Source organism: Phyllopteryx taeniolatus, chromosome 2 (genome assembly GCF_024500385.1).
Source record: "Phyllopteryx taeniolatus isolate TA_2022b chromosome 2, UOR_Ptae_1.2, whole genome shotgun sequence".
Taxonomy (NCBI): Eukaryota; Metazoa; Chordata; class Actinopteri; order Syngnathiformes; family Syngnathidae; genus Phyllopteryx; species Phyllopteryx taeniolatus.
In genome coordinates, this window is record NC_084503.1 from 19,710,110 (window position 1) to 19,730,671 (window position 20,562).

General features: G+C 44.6%; 2 protein-coding genes across 13 annotated transcripts in view; one reads left to right on the forward strand and one right to left on the reverse strand.

Annotated features, from left to right (window-relative positions):
* nav2a (neuron navigator 2a) overlaps positions 1-15,684 on the forward strand; it is a 205,329-nt gene extending 189,645 nt beyond the window's left edge. For all 12 annotated transcript variants that reach the window (XM_061764531.1, XM_061764472.1, XM_061764493.1 and 9 more), the window contains 13 exons: positions 2,561-2,733; positions 4,908-5,061; positions 5,146-5,332; positions 6,483-6,583; positions 6,671-6,766; positions 6,867-7,044; positions 8,797-9,032; positions 9,153-9,304; positions 9,683-9,754; positions 9,848-10,044; positions 10,127-10,245; positions 11,035-11,235; positions 13,668-15,684. In XM_061764531.1, the coding sequence (XP_061620515.1) occupies positions 2,561-2,733; positions 4,908-5,061; positions 5,146-5,332; positions 6,483-6,583; positions 6,671-6,766; positions 6,867-7,044; positions 8,797-9,032; positions 9,153-9,304; positions 9,683-9,754; positions 9,848-10,044; positions 10,127-10,245; positions 11,035-11,235; positions 13,668-13,793 (1,992 nt within the window). In that variant the 3' untranslated portion in view covers positions 13,794-15,684. The remainder of the gene's footprint in view (positions 1-2,560; positions 2,734-4,907; positions 5,062-5,145; positions 5,333-6,482; positions 6,584-6,670; positions 6,767-6,866; positions 7,045-8,796; positions 9,033-9,152; positions 9,305-9,682; positions 9,755-9,847; positions 10,045-10,126; positions 10,246-11,034; positions 11,236-13,667) is intronic.
* A 30-nt stretch (positions 15,685-15,714) lies between these two features.
* Positions 15,715-20,313, reverse strand: dbx1a (developing brain homeobox 1a). The gene is made up of 4 exons (XM_061764587.1): positions 19,032-20,313; positions 18,851-18,955; positions 17,225-17,424; positions 15,715-16,433 (listed from the first exon to the last, which is right to left on the reverse strand). Exons 1-4 carry the CDS (start codon positions 19,357-19,359, stop codon positions 16,152-16,154), a joined length of 915 nt encoding a protein of 304 aa, XP_061620571.1. The 5' UTR covers positions 19,360-20,313; the 3' UTR covers positions 15,715-16,151.
* Between the last annotated feature and the right edge of the window lie 249 nt (positions 20,314-20,562).

Sequence of the window (20,562 nt, forward strand, 5' to 3'; positions counted from 1 at the left end):
AACTTTTTCATCCCTGCTGACCACCAGAAGGTGATGCTGAAAGCAGTGAATGACTAATACCAGCAAAGTCACGAGGAATTCCAGACACAAACCTTACTAAAAAGCCATCGGCCCCAAAAGCCACGCACAGTGAATGGGGAGTGTCAACACACACAACGTAGATTCCGGCAAGTGTGCCAAGCATTGAACACGAGGCAGCGGTATATACAGTGGGCACAGAAAGTATTCAGACCCACTTAAATTTGTCACTCTTTGTTATATTGCAGCCATTTGCTAAAATCATTTACGTTCATTCTTTTCCTCATTAATGTACACACAGCATCCCATATTGACAGAAAAAAACTGAATTGTTGAAATTTTTGCAGATTTATTGAAAAGGAAAAACTTAAATATCACACAGCCATAAATATTCAGACCCTTTGCTCAGTGTTTAGTCGAAGCACCCTTTTGAGCTAATACAGCCATGAGTCTTTTTGGGAATGATGCAACAAGCAAATTTGGGGATCCTCTGCCATTCCTCCTTGCAGATCCTCTCCAGTTCGGACAATGCTCAATTGGGTTTAAGTCAGGGCTCTGGCTGGGCTATTCAAGAACAGTCACGGAGTTGTTCTGAAGCCACTCCTTTGTTATTTTAGCTGTCTGCTGAGGGTCATTGTCTTGTGGGAAGGTGAACCTTCGGCCCAGTCTGAAGTCCTGAGCACTCTGGAGAAGGATTTCGTCCAGGAGATCCCTGTACTTGGCCGCATCTTTCCTAAACCAGTCTCCCTGTCCCTGCAGCTGAAAAACACTCCCACAGCATGATGCTGCCAGCACCATGGTTCACTGTTGGGACTGTATTGGACAGGTGATGAGCAGTGCCTGGTTTTCTCCACACATACCAATTAGAATTAAGGCCAAAAAGTTCTATCTTGGTCTCATAAGACCAGAGAATCTTATTTCTCACCATCTTGGAGTCCTTCAGTTTTTTGTTTTTTTTAGCAAACTCCATGCGGGCTTTCATGTGTTTTGCACTTAGGAGAGTCTTCCGTCCGGCCATTCTGCCATAAAGCACCGACTGGTGGAGGGCTGCACTGATGGTTGACTTTCTACAACTTTCTCCCATCTCCCGACTGCATCTCTGGAGCTCAGCCACAGCAATCTTTGGGTTCTTCTTTACCTCTCTCACCAAGGCTCTTTTCCCCCAATTGCTCAGTTTGGCCGTACGGCCAGCTCTAGGAACGGTTCTGGTCGTCCCAAACGTCTTCCATTTCAGGATTATGGAGGCCACTGTGCTCTTAGGAACCTTAAGTGCAGCAGAATTTTTTTTTTAACCATGGCCAGATCTGTGCCTCGCCACAATTCTATCTCTGCTCTGTTGGTTTTTGATGCAGTTCCTTTGACCTCATGATTCTCATTTGCTCTGACATGCACTGTGAGCTGTAAGGTCTTATATAGACAGGTGTGTGGCTTTCCTAATCAAGTCCAATCAGTATAAACAAACACAGCTGGACTCCAATGAAGTAGTAGAATCATCTCAAGGATGATCAGAAGAAATGGACAGCACCCGAGTTAAATATATGAGTGTCACAGTAAAGGGTCTGAAAAATTTAAGGGGGTCTGAATACATTCCGTACCACTGTATATATCCTCCAGGGATACACCCCACAGGGTAGCCCAACATGTGGCAATACTCCCGATAGAGAGACAACACACACCCGATGGCAGGGGGTGGTTCGGCACCTGACATGAATGGCGAATGGCATCCACGATCCAGTGAGACAAACTCTGCTCAGCACACAACACCACAGTGAAAAAGCTGCGCAGATGAACGGATGCCTGCAGCAGCAGGAAATCAAAATCTCCTGAGCTCTCACAGAACACAATACCTCTTGCCTGTACCCACCCGCCCAGATGGAGGTGCATAACACACAAGCTGCACAGGCTGACCAAAATATGAGCGAAGTTAGGGCATAAAGAGACACCCCCACCATCCATGTGCAATCTCAGGCATGGAGGGCTGACTGACAACACACTGACACGTCTTGCCGAGGGAATGGCGAGCAAGAACGCAGCCTCGAGTGATACCCACTGCAGCTCTGCATCTGCCAGGGGTTCAAAGCAGAAGTCACACGCCGGGGCTCGCCGCATCCCCATGAGCAACGACGACACCAGGTCGCAGCACCCCACAGTGCTATTGTCAACCAAAGCATATTTGTCTCTCGCAGCCACACACACCACTGGAGAAGATGGAGGACAACCTCTAACCTGGAGAGAATATACAGTGCTTTCAGCACCGCCTTCTGGCGGTCAGCAGGGATGAAATAGAACTATCCACCATCATCTTTCACCGTAGTTCATTTAATTATAACCTCATTTGAATGTCAACCAAACCTTCCCAGTTAATAATATTTGGAGAAAAATCACATTTCTCTCTGACTAACTTGCAGTTTTTCACAGCCAATTCCCACTGCTTCTCCTGGCATGACCCTGCACCTCCTCCCTTCTGTTTTTGGAGTGTTTCCAAACCTTGAACAGAATCTTTATCTCTCTGTCTTTTTCTGCTTCTTTTTTTTGCCTGCAGTTGCGAAGCTCCTTCAAGCAGGCGTTCAGCAAGAAGAAATCTCCCAAATCAGCTTCATCTCACTCGGACATTGAAGAGATGACGGATTCTTCGCTGCCCTCCTCCCCTAAACTGCCTCACAACAGCACCACCGCTACCAACCACATGCTCAGGAACACACACTCCAACTCGCTGTATGTACAACACACCTGTTTGTTCTTTATAAATATCTAATCTACTACAATGATTCTGAAACTTTTTCCACCGAATACAACCCAAAAGAAAAAAAAACATAACCCTCCAGGTACCACCATCATGACCAGCATCAGAATACAGTAGCCTAAGTGTTCATGGAAAATGAGACAGTGGTTTTATTCCGAAAAAGTGTATTTAATGTTATTATAAGCCACTACAACATTCTGCACAGTTTGAACATTAACACTCTGCTTAAATATAGGGCAAAACAATTACTTACGTTGTAAATAATTATTTCATCCATCCATCCATCCATTTTCTGTACCACTTATCCTCACTAGCATCCCGGGCGTGCTGGAGCCTTTCCCAGCTATCTTCAGGCGAGAGGCAGGGTACACCCTGAACCGGGTGCCAGCCAATTGCAGGGCACATATAAACAAACAACCATTCACACCTACGGGCAATTTAGAGTCTTCAATTAACCTACCATGCATGTTTTGGGGGATGTGGGAGGAAACCGGAGTACCCGGAAAAAAACTAAACAAATAATAAATAAATATTTAATTAGAATATATTCCACATAAAAGTTAAAGGTCCCCTTCCATCATTTATTTTATTTTTTTATTTTTTTAGAATCTCTGAAGTCCTTTCATCGGGTTTTCAAGATAATTAGGGTTGAAACTTCCCAGAATGTCGTCCTATCAAGCAATCAAAGCAGATTTTTTTCACCTGGCAGATGAGACAGACAGATTTCTCATTAATATACGATATGTAAATAAGTTTTGAATCGCTCATCTTCTCAGTGTAAATATAGAAAAGAGCTTCGCACTGATTGGTCCTTGGCGATATCACGGCTTCCTGTGACTTGTGGCGGCCAAGCGTTTATAGTGACCTCGCGTTTGGCTCATTCGATGTGGTTTATTTCTATCATCACGAAGCAGATTTCACCAAGCGTCCACTTCTCACAACTCCAAAGAGGAGGGAACATGGGTGAAAAGAGGATGATATTTTGAAAGGCAGGTCCCATTCAATCACTTCTCTCGAGCACATTTTGGCACCAGTGACTGGAAGCTTTGCTATTTAATCCACCATTACAGTCAACATTATAAATATAGTTAAGTATTGTTGTAAAACACAACACATATATGCTTTTATATACTGTGTTTTGCATGGCTTAGCGGTAGCTGCCCAGCTGGCTCGCTTGCTCCAAACCTGGAAATGCACCTCCATCAGTAAGTGAAAGCTTCTGTTTACAAAGTCATCCACCACTAAATGGGCCAGAAAGCACCACAGTTCTGGTAACTAAATGCTCATAAATTTCTTCCAAAATAAGTTGAAGCCATTTATTCCTCAGCTCATCTGAGTTTGGCAGGTGACGTAAAGTTTAAGCTTTGCGAGACACAGCCATGTTGTCACTCGGCCAGTTTTCCTGAGATGACTGGCCGGGTAGCAAACATAAAGTCGGCAGGAACTTGAAGAATAATAAAAACACATCCAAATATTTTGCATTCAATTGACAAACCGTAGGCGGCACGGTGAGCGACTGGTTAGAGCGTCTGCCTCACAGTTCTGAGGAGCGGGGTTCAATCCCGGCCCCGCCTGTGTGGAGTTTGCATGTTCTCCCCGTGCCTGCATGGGTTTTCTCCGGGCACTCCGGTTTCCTCCCACATCCCAAAAACATGCATGGTAGGTTGATTGACAACTCAAAATTGCCCATAGATTTGAATGTGAGTGCTAATGGTTGTTTGTTTGTATGTGCCCTGCGATTGGCTGGCAACCAGTTCAGGGTGTACCCCGCCTCCTATCCCAGCTGGGATAGGCTCCAGCACGCCCGCGACCCGAGTAAGGAGAAGCGGCTCAGAAAATGGATGGATGGATGGATGACAAACCGTATAAGCTTAAATCAGGTCATAGACTCATTTTGACCTATGTTATGCATAAAACAGTAGAAAGCAGTGATAGAAGGGCACCTTTCAATAAAAAGCAATTTACCTACTGGATATAAGTGGGGGTTTTTTTATGAAAATTTTAAATTAAGACTGAACTTCAGCAGTGATTGTAGCAGTGATTGTTTTGCGCATCGCTAAAGGGAGCTTGCGTAGCACCCTTTGAGAATCACTGGTCGACTGCATCTCATGTGCCTGAAGCGTCTTGTTGATTTATGCATTCGCAGATTATCGGAGTGTTTGGACAGTGAGGCGGAGACAGTGATGCAGTTGCGGAGCGAGCTCAGGGAGAAGGAGATGAAACTGACAGATATTCGTTTGGAAGCGCTCAGCTCCGCCCATCAGCTCGACCAGCTACGGGAGGCCATGAACCGTATGCAGGTTTGAGGACACAGACATGCAGAAATCTCTCATCACCAGACATCCATGTCCATGTTCCACTTGTCTATTCGTGTGTCTTTACAGCTGGAGATTGAAAAGCTGAAGGTGGAGAATGACCGCTTGAAGCTGGAGAATCAAGGAAGCAAGACGGGGTCCCAAGCCTCCATCTCCTCCTCGCCTCCCCATCACACAAACAGCCAGGCCCCGGGACCCAATGTGGGAATCTCACAGCACACCCTGAACCTTGCCACCAGCGAGTCCACCAGTCTGGGTAAGACATGGCTCTTGTCCTAGAACCTGGTCAAATCTTTTACAGAAAGCGGAACAGAGGCAAATTTTACATCTCACAGCACGGTAAAATACTGATTAACATGTCTGCCTCACAGTCAGGAGAACTGACGTTAATCTCTATCGGAACGTCTGTGTGGAGTTTGCATGTTTTCTCCTGTACTCTGGCTTCCTCCCACATTCCAAAAACATGCATGTTAACTGAAGACTAAATTGTCCATGAGTGTAAATGTCAATGGTTGTTATTGCCCAAAGTCAGCTGGGAGACGCTCCTGTTGCGAACACCCCTAATCCGTACAACCGGTACACATAATTAGGTTTCTGTTGTCATGTGGCAAATTTTTTCAACAAACATTCAACAATCCTGGCCACTGATTGTGAAGGGGTTTGCTCGCCTGACTTCTGTGCAGGCAGTGTCGAGTCCGCCTTTTGCCTGGGATATGCTGCAGCTCCTCGCGTCCCTTAACAGAATAAACAGTATAGAAAATGGATGGATGAATTCAACATTCCTGGCCTTTGAGTGATATATCACTTTAATGGTAGCTCACATAGACCAGTGGCTCTCAACCTTTTTAGGGTCCGGGACCCCTTGACTTAAACATTGCAAATGGGGGCAAGACAGCTTGTTAAAATGCAATGAATAACATTTTTCAAACAGTAATACCCTCTGTAGTTTCGGTAGATAAAGGTCTCCGTCACCTTTGAGTAAAGTCATCCTATCTCTATGAGTTTCATAGTCTCATTTTAAAGAGGTATTTTATTTTCACTGACCCCTTGCAATTACACCACAGACCACTAGGGTCCACAGAACCCTGGTTGAGAAAATCTGTAGTAAACCAATCTTAGAGATCCTACACAAGAAACGATACAAAATAAATCAGTATTTTCTCAAATATAATAATAATGATTGATTTTTATGGAAACTACGACAACAAGAAAACGTAAAATGAATATGACAGTGTCACTCAAAAATGAGCACTATTTGTAAGGGCATTGTTTTTTATGCTTTTGATGTTATCGGATCAGTTGGCTAGTGAGTATAGATTGCCCATTGATTGCACAATCTAGCGGGGCTTGAGATGATAAAATGGGAGATCTGAATTTTAATTGAGCGTTTGCTTTGTTCCTGTCAGACATGCTGTTGGATGACACAGGTGGAGAGGGGATTATGAGGAAGGAGGGTCGTCGTGTAAAGATCGTTGTCAGCCTTCACGAGGACGGTTTGTGGGGGCAGGTAAGACATCTGTGGAAAATGCACTAGCAGAGCTGCTGCTGTTGGCATTTTGGTCTTCAAATCACTATGGGTCTTTCTCAATGGTAGGAGGCTCAGTCTTCTAGCTTTCTGATTGGGTGCATCGGTGTCAGTGGTAAGACCAAATGGGATGTGTTGGATGGAGTGGTCCGGCGCCTTTTCAAGGTAAGCAACAACATCAAAAGCAATGACTGTTAGCATAATTACAGTATATACTGTGCACTTGGAAAATCATTTGCTTTAATTACTATCCTCTGTCTACTAGGAATATATCACCCATGTGGACCCGGGAAGCCAGCTGGGCCTAAGTTCAGACAGCGTGGAGGGATACAACATTGGAGAAATCCACCGGCCCCGGAGCCCCAGCGCCGCCCACACCCCCGAACTGCTACCTTGTGGCTACCTGGTGGGAGACAGCAACACCATTAACATCCAGCTCAAAGGTATCAAAGCGCACTGTCTGAAAAAAAACAATCTGCACTTTACATATGTAGCCTTATCTAGCCTTCTGTTAACCACACAGAGGCTGGATTTACACTGAAGATCCAACTGCCTAGTTCAGATTTAATGCCTATATAAAAAAATTTTGGACTGTCTATTCATGTACGCTTAAAGTTTTTTGTAGAAGAAAAAAAAAAGAAATTAGGGTCACATTAAATCAATCAAAATATGGTACTTTCAAAACGCCATGTTAATCTATACTTGGTTGGCAATCCCTTTGCTTTAATCACTGCCTGGATGCGCCGTGGCATTGAGGCAATCAGCCTGTGGCATTGCCTGGGAGTTATGGAAGCCCAGATTTCCTTGATGCTTGCTGTCAGTTCTTTGTTTTCCTCTTGATAGTACCCCAGAGATTCTCAATGGGGTTTAGAGCCGGGGAGTTGGCTGGCCAGTCGAGCACTGTGATGGCATGGGCATCAAACCAGGTTTTGGTTCTTCTGGCGTTATGGGCAGGGGCCAGGTCCCACTGGAAGGTGAAATCTGCATCTCCATTCAGATCCTCACCAAAAGGAATCATGAAGTCCTCTAAAACATTCGTGTAGACTGTTGCGGTGACCTTGGATTTAAGAAAGCAGAGTTTACCAACACCTGCACTGGACATTGCACCCCAAATCATGACTCACTGTGGATATTTCACACTGGATCTCAACCTGCTTAGGTTCTGTTCTTCACCCATCTTCCTCCAAACCCTTGTACCTTGATTCCCGAATGAAAAGCACACTTTACTTTCATGGGAAAAGAGGACCTTGGACCACTGACCAACAGTCCAGTCCTTCTTGACCCGAGGAACCCGACAGGTGTAGTCCATCTCCCGCACGCGTCTGAATGTGGTGGTTTTTGAAGCTGTGACTCCCGCCTCATTCCTCTGCTAGATTCTTGAATCTTCTCCGTTTGATAATCCGCTGAAGCCCACAGTCATCTCTTTTGCTGGTACATCTTCTGCCACATTATGTCCTTCCACTAGACTTTCCATTGATATGCTTGGACACAGCACTCTTTGAACAGCCAGCCTCCTTAGCTATGAACTTTTGTGGCTTACTCATCCTATGGAGGGTATCAATGATGGTCTTCAGGCCAGTTACCAAGTCTGCAGTCTTCCCCATATTGAGCCCAACTGAGACAATTGAACCAAACTAAACCAATTTAATGACACCTGGGGAAACCTGTGAAGGTGCTTTGAGTTTAGTAGATGATTAGTGTCTGACACTCACTCTAAAACATTTATGACCTGCAAAATTTGGGCTGATTTCTTCACAGTATTCTAATTTTTTTAATTCCTTTTTTTTTTCATTTTTAATGAGCTGGAAGCCCAAATTATGCAAAAATAAACAAATAAATACTTTAAATTGGTTAAATGAATAAATAATAGAAATAGCCCCCTCCCATTGATTTTAATGAGCGCACCCTCCACATTTATTGATTGACACACCTCTAAATTAGCCAATTTAGACCACTTCTCATTGTTTATGCTTTCACTGTAGTTTAGATTTGCATTGGGTGTTCTGTTAATGTTTATTTATGTTGTTAGAGGCGATGTTGCCATAACGCATATAAAATTGAGAACAAAAAAAATCCTAATTCTGTCACTTGAAAATGCAGTGTGAATCCAGCCAGCGAGAACAAGATATGTGTGAAACATGAAGTTGTTTTACACATTTGCAGTGATCTCCTTTGACCCACATTTGTGTCTGTAGGCGTGAGCAGTGACAGCGTGGACTCGCTGGTGTTTGACACCCTCATCCCAAAGCCGATGCTGCAGCGCTACGTCTCCCTGCTGAGGGAGCACCGGCGGGTCATCCTGTCAGGGCCCAGCGGGACAGGAAAGACATATCTGGCCAATCAGCTGTCTCGACACTTGCTGCTTCTAGAGGGCCGACCTTTAACCCCTCATGCTGTTGTCACTTTCAACGTGGACCACAAATCCAGCAAGGTGAACACACAAACATTTTACATGTACCTTATTGCACTTATTTATTATGCACTCATACCAAGACACATAGGACTTTGAAAAGCTAAATGGTATATCATCTGAAACGCGGCCTCCCTGTAGGAGCTTCGGCAGTATCTGTCAGGATTAGTTGAGCAGTGCAGCGGGGTGGTGGACGTTGAGAGCCCTCTAGTGGTCATCCTGGACAACTTGCACCACGTCAGCTCCTTGGGCGAGATCTTCAACGGCGTCTTCAACAGCAGCCACGAGCACAGGTTGGTTACACTGAACTACACGTTTGTACACGCCGCTATAAAGATTCTGCCATAGTGATGCAGTCCCTCTTGTTTCATAAGATCAGGTAACCAAAATATTAGAAACACCTTTCAGTATCATGCACTGTAACTACAATCACAATAATCAACCTGCACCTAAATTAATATATCTAACTGTGTAGTCAAAATGGAGAATTTGTCTTTGTAAATAAAATTTGATGCAGATCTTGTAATTAGATTGTGCAGATATACCTGATAGTATGTCCTTGTTGTGTTTTCATTGGTTCCTACTTCCCCCAAAACATGCTGGCACGAGTATAACTTGGGAAGTTGACATGCCTTGAAGAGCTTACTGACGTGCATTATGTCCCCCTTCAGCCCATATATCATCGGCACCATGAGTCAAGCTACCTCATCTGCGCCCAACTTGCAGCTTCACCACAACTTCAAGTAAACTTTAACTCAGACTGACACGTTGACCTGTAAATATACAATTGTTCCGCAAGACATGTAGCGTTTGACTTAAAATTGCCTTTTCATCAGGTGGGTGCTGTGCGCCAACCACACAGAGCCAGTCAAAGGCTTCCTGGGTCGCTTCCTACGGAGGAAGCTGATTGAGATGGAAATCGGCAGTCGAACGCGCAACATGGAGGTGGTGAAGATCATTGACTGGATCCCGAGGGTGTGGCACCATCTCAACCGTTTTTTGGAGACACACAGCTCCTCAGACGTGACCATAGGTAAGAGCTTGACTCATTAATCAAATGGAAGAAGAAGGTAGAGGTAACCGGCGGCTTATGTCTGTGTCTATGTTTTGGACAGGTCCTCGTCTCTTCCTGTCTTGTCCTATTGGTGTGGAGGGATCAAGAGTTTGGTTCACTGATCTCTGGAATTACTCCATCATTCCCTACATGCTGGAGGCTGTTCGAGAGGGATTACAGGTAACACACCAGTGATTGCAGTCACTCTAATATGACCACTTTTTAGAGTAATAATTATTCGAGCTGGTTGCTATGTCTAGACAAGTAATCAGAGTCAAATTACTCATTCACGACAATGTGCGTTGCTGTTGCAGTGATGATAAATTGAACAAGGCAAACAGAGGCTCTTTGGGTTTGGATAATTAGTTTAAATGGGCAATAGCAACTTACAAACTTACTTGGAATATAGCAAACATGCCCGAGAGGCTGTTGTTCATAATACAACCCACAGTCAGAGTTTCATGAAATAAAAATGCTGGGAAGTGCACTGTTTCACCATTATTCTTGTTAATCTCCTTCGTAAAAAGTGTTAGAAAGGTTCTAAATATTCGGGTTTATGATTGCTATTGCTTGTTTATTTCCACATTAAAAACAGAAATATACTGTCATATTAACCTGCCATGTAAAGCGTGCAATTAATGCATTTTAGGTTAATTATTCTGTAGCTTTGGTGAAGTTGACGGAGTCCCAAAATGCCTCACGGGCTCAGGTTGTGCAGTAAATAGTTCCCGTTCATTACGTGTTCCTTAATGTACAGTTGTTTGTTGGGTCAGTGTAATCATTCTGTCATCATCCACAACTTCGTCGAAGAAGAAAAAAAAATACATAATGCAAATAAACAATTTCTAGCTGGATGAATATAAATCACTCACATTGTGCATCCTCGATAGATATATATAAATAAAAATTAAAAAAACACTCCTTTTCCAACATCCCAAAAATTCTGCTTTGTGCTCGTCCTTTGTACAGTTGTACGGCCGGCGGGCTGCGTGGGAGGACCCGGCCACCTGGGTGACTGACACCTACCCGTGGTCGGCTACGCCCGCTCCAGCTGATTGGCCCCCGCTGCTGCAGCTGCGCCCAGAGGACGTGGGATTTGATGGCTACTCGGCCCCAAGAGAAGGTGTCCGGAAAGAGCCGCCTCAGAGCGACAGTGACGCAGACCCACTGGTGGGTAGGGCTGCAAAATTCTGGGAATTTTTTAAGTTGGAAAATTTTCATGGGAATTAACAGGAATGTATGGAAATAAACCATGAATTTACAAATTCTAAGGTTGGATCTTAATTGGGAATTTACAGTAAATATACTGTAGCTGGTGAAAAAATATTTTTGCATAATCCTGTCTAAAACAACCAGCTTTCGTACAAGGTACCTTCATTTATGAGCCCCAACTTAGTTTTTAGGTTCCTTTATTTATTTATTTGTTTGTTTGTTTGTTTGTTTTTGGTTTCTGTTGCAAGCCAACATTTAAGTTACGAGCGATCTTCAGATACACTGCCAATTGATTGAAGTGAAAAACCAAATGGCGCAATAAATGTACCTTAATGCCCTCGCTTGTGGGCAAGAAGAGCAATCGATTTTCTGCTTATGACCAAACAAAATGTTATTTATTGATGCTTCAATGTGATAACGGTGGCACGGTCTAAGACTGGTTAGCACATCTGCCTCACAGTTCTGAGGACCAGGGTTCAAATCTCGGCCCCGCCCGCCTGTGTGGAGTTTGCATGTTCTTCCCGTGCCTGCGTGGGTTTTCTCCGGGCACTCTGGTTTCCTCCCACATCCCAAAAACATGCGTGGTAGGTTGATTAGTGAGGATAAGTGGTACAGAAAATGGATGAATGAAAAACTTGAATTGTGATACATTTCTCCTCCTTTGGGTCACGGGTGAGCTGGAGCCTTTCCCAGCTGACATTAAACCAAAGGCGGGGCTCACCTTGGACTAGGCTTTACATGATCAAGATTTTTGGGGCCGATCACCGAGTTTAAAAAAAAAACAATAACCGATCACTGATCCAGTCACAAAACGGAGCAATGTGTCTATTTAAACACTTGTCCATTTACTGTATATACTTGTGTACTGTATACTGAGTATCTTCAAAAGTATTCTCTATTCAGGTCATGTATTCTAATCAGTCAGGTCAAACCAACATTACAGCATGACAGAAATAATGGGTGCTAACTTATTGTAATTAAATTACTTTGTTGTAATTAAATTACTTCACACACAACAAAACTTTAGAGCATGATTTGACAAAACGCTGGCATGTTTACGTACAACCGTTAGTGCTAGCACTAGCTTGCTTGGCTACATAACATTTTGTTGCCTGCTTGCGAGCCGTATCGTATTAAAAGTACATGAACATACCTAAAGCAAGCCTTGAATTAAAGTCCTCTACTGAGCACTGGTGGCCACCACCACATGTTTTTTTTCGGCTTTATGACATTAAAGCCGATCAGCATAAAATGCTAATTATCGGCCGATACTACCTTGGAATGGTCGCCGGTTAATCCCAAACAACCATTCACACTCACAACTACGGACATTTCAGTCTTCAGTTAACCTAACATGCATGTTTTGGGAATGTGGGAGGAAACAGATGTACCTGGAGAAAACCCACGCAACGATGGGAGAACATGCAAACTACATATAGGAAAGCCACAGCCAAGATTCAAAGCCTGCACCTCATAAATGTGAGGCAGACAAGCTCAGCCCACATCCCAATGCTATACATACTTTCAATTTATTTGTCATATATTTGCAATAGGCAGCTTTAGTTTCCGAGAAGTTAGCACATCTGCCTCAGGGCTGTGGCTCAGGTGGCAGAGTGGGCTGTCTGCTGACCGAAGTTCAGTGGTTCACATCCCTGCTCCAACCGTCTGCTGTCAATGTGTCCTTGAGCAAGACACTGGACTCTAAATTTCCTCCAGGTTAGCATTGAAAATCAGAAACTGTTCTCAATTGCCTTACCTGGTTAAACATCCAGCCATCAATTTTCTGAGCCGCTTCTCCTCACTAGGGTCGCGGGCTGCTGGAGCCTATCCCAGCTATCATCGGGCAGGAGGCGGGGTACACCCTGAACTGGTTGCCAGCCGATCGCAGGGCACATGTGAACAAACAAACATTTGCACTCACATTCACACCTACGGGCAATTTAGAGTCATCAATTTGCCTACATGCATGTTTCTGGGAGGAAACCAGAGTGCCTGGAGAAAACCCACGCAGGCACGGGGAGAACATGCAAACTCCACACAGGCGGGGCCAGGGATTGAACCCCGCTCCTCAGAACTGTGAGGCAGACGCTCTAACCAGTCGTCCACCGTGCCGCCTCTGGTTAAACAAAGCAAATTAATAAATTTCACAGCAAGTTGTGCAAAAAATGCTGAAATATCGAACAGCGTGCATTCAAAAGTTTAAAGAATGTTGAATTACTATAAGTTCACCTGTAAAGGTTATAGTGCATTTTAGGCTGATTCTGAAATTTTCACCCAAAGCCCAGCATGCGCCTAACTTTTGGTGGATAGTCTATTTGGAATGAAGCCCTTATTCTCTGAGAAAACACCACTGTACAGCTCAATTAAAGCAATTTTTTACATTACATTAGATGAACATGCTGATGCGCCTGAAGGAGGCAGCGACGTCGTCGAGCCCTCCGAGCTACGACAGTGACTCCAACAGCAACAGCCACCAGGACGACATCTTGGACTCGTCACTGGAGTCCACCCTGTGACGCCTTCCAGACGCGACGCGTGCGATCTGTCGTCAAGACCGTCCACGCTAATGGTCTGCTCTCACTGTGAGAATTTGAGTCTCACATCATGCCACAAAATCCAGCCACCTTAATTTGGGTGCAGGCAACCCAAATATTTATAAAAGAAACAGATACGTTTCAGAGGACACGTTTTTGCTGCACTGTTGTTTTATTTGTGTTTTGGTTTGTTTTTCACCACTGTGGCCCCAGGCTCCTCTGTGAAGGAGCTTAACATCAGCGTCAGACAGAAGAAAAGCACACAGCCTGCCAATGTTTAAGGCATCATTACGATCAGCACCAGCCATCAGTCAACTAATACCGCCTTTCCCCCCCCCCCCATTTGAGTCGCATCATAAGGCGGCAGTGCACCTAGCAGGCCTGCAGGTGGCGACACCTGCTCTGCATCTCCTCCCAGACTGAAAAGTTTACTGGCCAGTGTGCAACTGCACTTCAAACTTGACACGATTACACCACTTTAAATTCATTCAGATTGACTATTTTTATGTGCATGATGATGATCTAGCAAAGAAGCCAGCAAAGACTGTAGCAGAAAAAAAAAAAAGTGCATCTGGGGAAAAAATACATATATAAGTAATGAGACCACAAAAAGAAGTGAAAAAGACCTAATATACTAATCATTGGACAGAACTTACATTGATTCCATGTTTACTGTCATGTCCTTCTGCATGTTCTGTTTAATAATTACGCTTTTACCTCCACACAAGTTCTTGCTCTGACTCCATAATACCTTCACGGTCATTCGTAGCACAAAAATCTCTCGGTGCTGTACTAAGTTCAAACAAAAATGCCTTACTTTTTTTTTTTTTAACAAATGTTCTTTGATTCTTGGTCTCAAAGGCTGTAAACACAGAGGGCTCCGAGTCGACTTTCTTTCCAAAGTGTTTGAGGAGAAGTGTCGGCAGTTCATCGATACCAATACTGCGTGAATGAAGAGAATGAGTGAATAAGTTGGATTTGTTGCATACATGGCCCATTGAAGAGAAGTTGGCGAAAATACGAAAAGGCCACTATAGTATATATAGAATATGCTTGCTGTTCCAAGTCAAATGTGGAGTGTTTGAGAGAAAGAAGTTAGAGGTTTGTTGTACCTTATACCTCATCCCATCCTGTAACAGTCTGTGATCACACACTGTTTTGATTATCTGAAATTTTAGAGGGGAGTTTGGAAACAGTGTATATGCTGCTTTGTTTATATGTATTATTATAACTGATGTGGAGGTTAAATGTATTCAAATACATGGGGTTTAAAGATAATGTAAGAAGACTATTGTATATTGTTTTGAAACCTCACAGCTGCCTTTGATAGGTTGGGCGGACAAGCAGTTGAGTCATGTAGCCCAGCACAGCTTCAATCCAATGTCAGTGTTTTTGTCACGGATTCTATGCAACATTCATCGGGATCTTCAGTGGAAGCCAAAAGCTTGAATGTGCACTGAGAGCGCGAAAGAGACGTGCAGCATGGAAGCGCGTCACATTCGCATCGCGTGTGTTTGTCTGAGCCCTTGTAAGCACAAAAGACACTTGAGAGATCTTGTTCAAGCATTTAAGTAGTGTGTCAGTTGTTTTTCTTCTTTTTTTTTTTCTTTTTTTTTTACTTACAAGCTCAATGAATGTTTAGCCTACTTTGCTATGTAACATACTGTAACTTTGGAAATAGTTCATGATATTTCAGCATTTTGGACTACACTTTTCTAGCTGATTTGTTACAGTACTTGAAAAGGAGTATTTTGTGTACAGTCTCTTTACATCTGAGCACGTTGGTGCTTTTTGTCATCTCTGAGATTCTGATATCACTGTTCTAGTCTTAAGTTATTGTGGTTCAATTAAAAAATGATTATTTATGGTTGGATTCGGTATCTCTGTTTACTTTTTTTTAACGACACAGACACTCAATTGTATACTGAACATGTTTATTTGGTATTTGTACAAAAAGTGAAATGAACATATATACACCACATAATACAACATGTATTAAACAAATTCATATAAATTATTAATGAAATAGCTACATCTTTTTCAATAAACAACTCTATTTAAGGTGAAGGTAACTTGAACTCAATATTCTTGGCATAAAATTCCATACAAAATTGTACAAAACGCTGTACATTTGAACGAAGCTGTGCAAAAACAGCAAATGTATTTCAGAAGCAGATCCTGTCCAGTTCGGGTGCGCTGCCTTGAAACTTTTTTTTTTTTTTTTTTTTAACTGAAAACTAACTTAAGTGGCGTCGTGAGCTAGGACGGTATCCTCTTCGGAATGTTTTTTTGTTTGTTTTTGTTTTTTTTCCTTCAGTCTTTCGAGTGTGAAGCGGCCTTCTACGACACGGTTATCTCCTCTTCGTCTGACTCCGAGAAGTCCGAGTGCTTGATGGAGAGCGAAGGAGAGGAGATACCGCAGGAGCCCGGCGTCGTCTGCCTGCCGAAAGCCTCCTCCTCGTCCTCGTCGTCGTCTTCGGACTTCTTGCCCACATCGCTGAGGTCCGGGTGCGGGTTGGCCTTGGTGGGCAGCGTCTGCTCGCGGCAGCCGCCGGAGGAGAGCAGCTCGCGCTCCTTCGAGTTCCGCCACTTCATCCGCCTGTTCTGGAACCAAATCTTCACCTTGAGGCAAAAAGTTCAGTTGTATTTAACTTATTAAGTTCAACGTATTTGCGAAATAACTGATTGTATTTTAACATTTTTACGTAGGCCTACAATTTCTATCTAACTTTTATGTACATTACTAATGACATTATTAAGTAGACGTTTTTTTGTGTGTGTTAACGTTCAAACTGTGCATAAAGTTACTGACTTCCAATAATATTAAATATCCTTTTCAGGAATACCTTTTTTTTTTTTTTAGGAACACTGATGCCTACTACATTACTGTACCACACTTGCAATGACGGTCATAAATGGTGGTGTGAAAGCTTTGACAACCACTAACGTAGACCATTGTTACATAGATTTCAGAGTGGCAATGCTCCAACAGACCGGTCAAATCATCAACAAAATACATTGGTATAGGTTCATTTAAAATGGTTTGTTTATTATTTACAAATTGAATGTGTAAGTATATATATATATATATATAGTTTTCGGTGTACTTGTTGAACCGTTTAAATGCAGCACTTTTTGCAGACTGATTTTCTGCATCTTCGCATCGGAGTCACTTTTGAAAAGTTTCCAAACAAATGTCAAAAGGAGCTACGTTTGCTGTTCTGTGCTTTTGGGGGAAATGAAAGACCTTGCGAAAGTGCAGCAACAAAAGTGCTAAGATGGTATGGGCAGCGAAGTACCTCGAATTTGTACGTCAGTAAAGTCTAATTATGACTTATTATTATAGATCCTAAATGTCAAACAATCAAGTGCGTCGTATAGCCGTGGTTGCATGATGTGATTTTGGTCTTTACCTGTGAGTCTTTCAGGCCGAGTTTGGAGGCCAGCTTCTTCCTGTCGGGCTTGCTGATGTACTTCTGTTTTTGGAACATCTTCTCCAACGCTTTGCGCTGCACGTCGGAGAAGACGGCCCTCCGGAGCATCCCTCTGCGGGGCTTCCCTCGGGCGGCCAGCGGCCAGGAGAAGGTCCCCGGGATTGGCACGGGAGAAGAAGCTGCGGGGAGAAGACGATACAAACGAAAAGGTAAAGACCAAATGTGATCATAATGTCACGACAAAACCAAGGCGTCGCCACTGGCTCTCCGTTTTTTTTTTTTTTGGGGGGGGGGGGGGTGAAATGGCACGAGGTGACTAATTAGCACATCGGGAGCATTGGTATGGAAACGAGGCAGCCTTTCCTTGAAGGAGGCCTGCGTGGGCGGATAGAGGAGTTAATAAAGCGTGAACGGTAATTGTGTAGTAATGAACTAACTCAGAAAAGACTCTGGACAGGCGGCGAAGGCCATATATTACGGCCACAAAGGGACATTTACACTTTCAAGCTAAACACAAGCGCATACCAGAATGCTGATGCCCAAAAAGGGGGGAATGAAGCTTTTTTTTTTTTTTTTTTTTTTTTCCTCCCCCTTCTTCTTGGTGCCCTCAAATCATTTTCATTAAATGAACACGAAAAGCTATTGAGGACGCTGAGTTTCTTTGTTGGCCCCATTCAGCCGAGCCCATAAAAGGGACTCCGTCGCCATTATGATTAGTTTGAATGAAAGACTTTTATAGACTTTTCTAAGAGATTATTCTTCATTTCACCTCGCCATTGGCTCGCTAGAGGGCCAAAGAAAGAGAGAGAGGGGGGGGGGGGGCGGGGGTTGAAGCAAAAACATCCTCAGATGGGACATTTTCGAAGCACTTTTTGGAAACACAAGCACCGTGAAGACACGTTGCTTCGGATTTGGGGCCATGCACACCTGACCGCTAATGACACAGGTGTCAAACTTAAGGCCAGGGGGCCACATCCGGCCCTCCGCATATGGGCCCCGCCAAAAGCAAATCATGTGGCCACTTCGGGTTTCAAAAGTGGACCAAATATCACAAATTGACTTCATGTCACAATCAAATCAAGCATTTTTGTTCCCAAGCCCTCTTTCCAAACACATGGAAACAACGGAAACCGATGTGGCCCCTCGACAAAAATGACTTTGACACCCCTGCTCTATGTGGTCTTGTGAGAATATAGAAATGTCTCAATGGCGCCTAATGGGGAAATTAGTGCATGACTGGTAAAAGTCACTCTCCAGGGTGGGGACTAACCAAATTGGTCACAGTGGCGAAAAAACCTTTGTTGGCAGCCATTGCGGCTCGGTGGCCCCCCGGACTCTGTGGGAAAAAAATGCCCCCCCCCCCCCAAAAAAAAAAAAAAAAAAAAAACGCCCCTCAGTGGGAAGCTGGGGGGCTGTAACTGGCCACCCCGCCTCTAATTTGAGCGTGACGATTTGGGATAATTGGTTAATTAGGAGGTGGGTGGGTCTGGGCCAGAGGCCATTAAAGAAGCACACATTTTTTTTTCCTTCTTCTTCTCTCACTGTTTCTATTTTGGGGAGAAGGTGGGGGTGGGGGTGGGGGTGTGGGTGAGATCATATTTGTACCTGCGTGTAAATAAGGCGTCCTGAACATGGGCTGGAAGGTTCCGTCAAAGCAGGGGACGTGGAAGCTCTTGGAGTGCATGCTGGTGACCGGCGGGGGGGACGCCGCTGCAAAGGGACGCGACACAAGTTAGAATCAGGCTGACGCGACGCGACGCGATGCGACGCGATTTGGTCTACTCACGTGTCTTTGGGGTCGGTGCAAGGATGGCGCTCACTCCGAACTTGAGGAAAGTGGGATCTTTGCTGCTCGACGTTTTGGGCAAGCCTCGATCCACGCACACGTCGGCGAACGATATCGTGGTGGTCGCGGCGGCGGCGGCGGCGGTGGGCGGTGTCCGGTTTAGGAAGGCGGCGGGGTGGCTTATCCGTAGTAGGTCCTCCACGAGGAAGCTGGAGTGGGTGGGCAAGGCCGTGGGCAAGCTGTGGTGCAGATGCGGCAGAGCGGCGGCCGCGGGCCGGTAGAGGCCGGGATAGAGGGCGGGGGGCGCGATGACGCTTGGGATCATCATGGTCCCGACTTGGAAGCCTGCCTGAGGAATACTCCGCGTGTTTTAGCGAGGGGAGAATGTGGTGGAGTGTCTGCAAAGTCCTCTGTGGTCTCCTCGCTGTGGGCACGGGAGCTTTATAGCAGCGCCCCCGCCCCGACCCCCCCGACGCCCACCCCTCTGGGCCTGACAGGCTCCACAATGGAGCCAAACAAAGTTCTCCTCACGGGCCGCTTTCATGGCCCGTTGCGATTGGCCGGAGCCGCAATTTATGATTGCATTCGACTTCATAAGCAAGCGACACACAATGTGGCCTGCAGCACAAAGGAGGGCCACTCATCACTTTTGCATATGGACCACTTTTCTTTTTCACCGGATTGTGTCGGGCCGAGGCGAGCTGCCTAATTAAAGACCAATCTTTACATATTGTCTCATTGTGTGAGCTTTTCATTCGTGTATTTTCCCTCAATCCATTCACTTCGTATACTGAAAAATGGGCGGCAGCAAATATGCTGCCCGATGAGCTATTATTAAAAACAAGGAGAAAAGAACAACATTCGTTTCTCCCACGGACGCATGGTTGATAACATTTAAGAATACACTTGTTCCTTGCAATCTGTTTTTGCATTTCAAAACAAAACAAACAAAAATCCCCATGCCTGCTCTCTATTATGCCGTGACGCTGAAATGCAAATGGATTTTTCGGGTTTCACGGGATCTTCAACACTCAATCTGGGGCCCTCGTCATGGAATAATGTCTTAACGGGATTGTCGCTATCAAAACGCTTTAACAGATGTGTTAAATATCACTTTGTGCACAGGCGCGGCTCGCCTCGGCGCGCACAACAGGAGAAGTGTGCGCTCGTGATCCTGTTAGGAGCATGAACTTTAACTGTCAGCCTCAGCTGCGCAGGAGGCGCCCCGCGACCGGCCTTTCTCTGCCTCCCTCTCCCCGCTTCCAACACACACACACACAGAGAGAGAGAGAGAGAGAGAGAGAGAGAGAGAGAGAGAGAGAGAAAAAGCCCTATTTCTAAAGACGGTTTTGTTCTGCTATTTTAACCGACTGAATAAAAGTGCATCTGTGATTTGATTTAAAACGCATTCATACGAGCGGACGCCGAGCGCTCAAATAAAACTCTTATTAGTGCCACTCGGAGCCTGATCGTCGTGTTCTGTCCGGCAAACCTGTTCACGCACAGAATGCTTTGTACGCACACAAAAAAA

Coding starts and splice junctions, on each gene's coding strand:
- dbx1a (XM_061764587.1), bottom strand. CDS start 19,359: ATGATGATCCCAAGCGTCATCGCGCCCCCCGCCCTCTATCCCGGCCTC. Junction 18,956..19,031: donor TGCACCGACCCCAAAGACAC/GTGAGTAGACCA, acceptor GTCCCTTTGCAG/CGGCGTCCCCCCCGCCGGTC. Junction 16,434..17,224: donor TCGGCCTGAAAGACTCACAG/GTAAAGACCAAA, acceptor TTTTGCCTCAAG/GTGAAGATTTGGTTCCAGAA.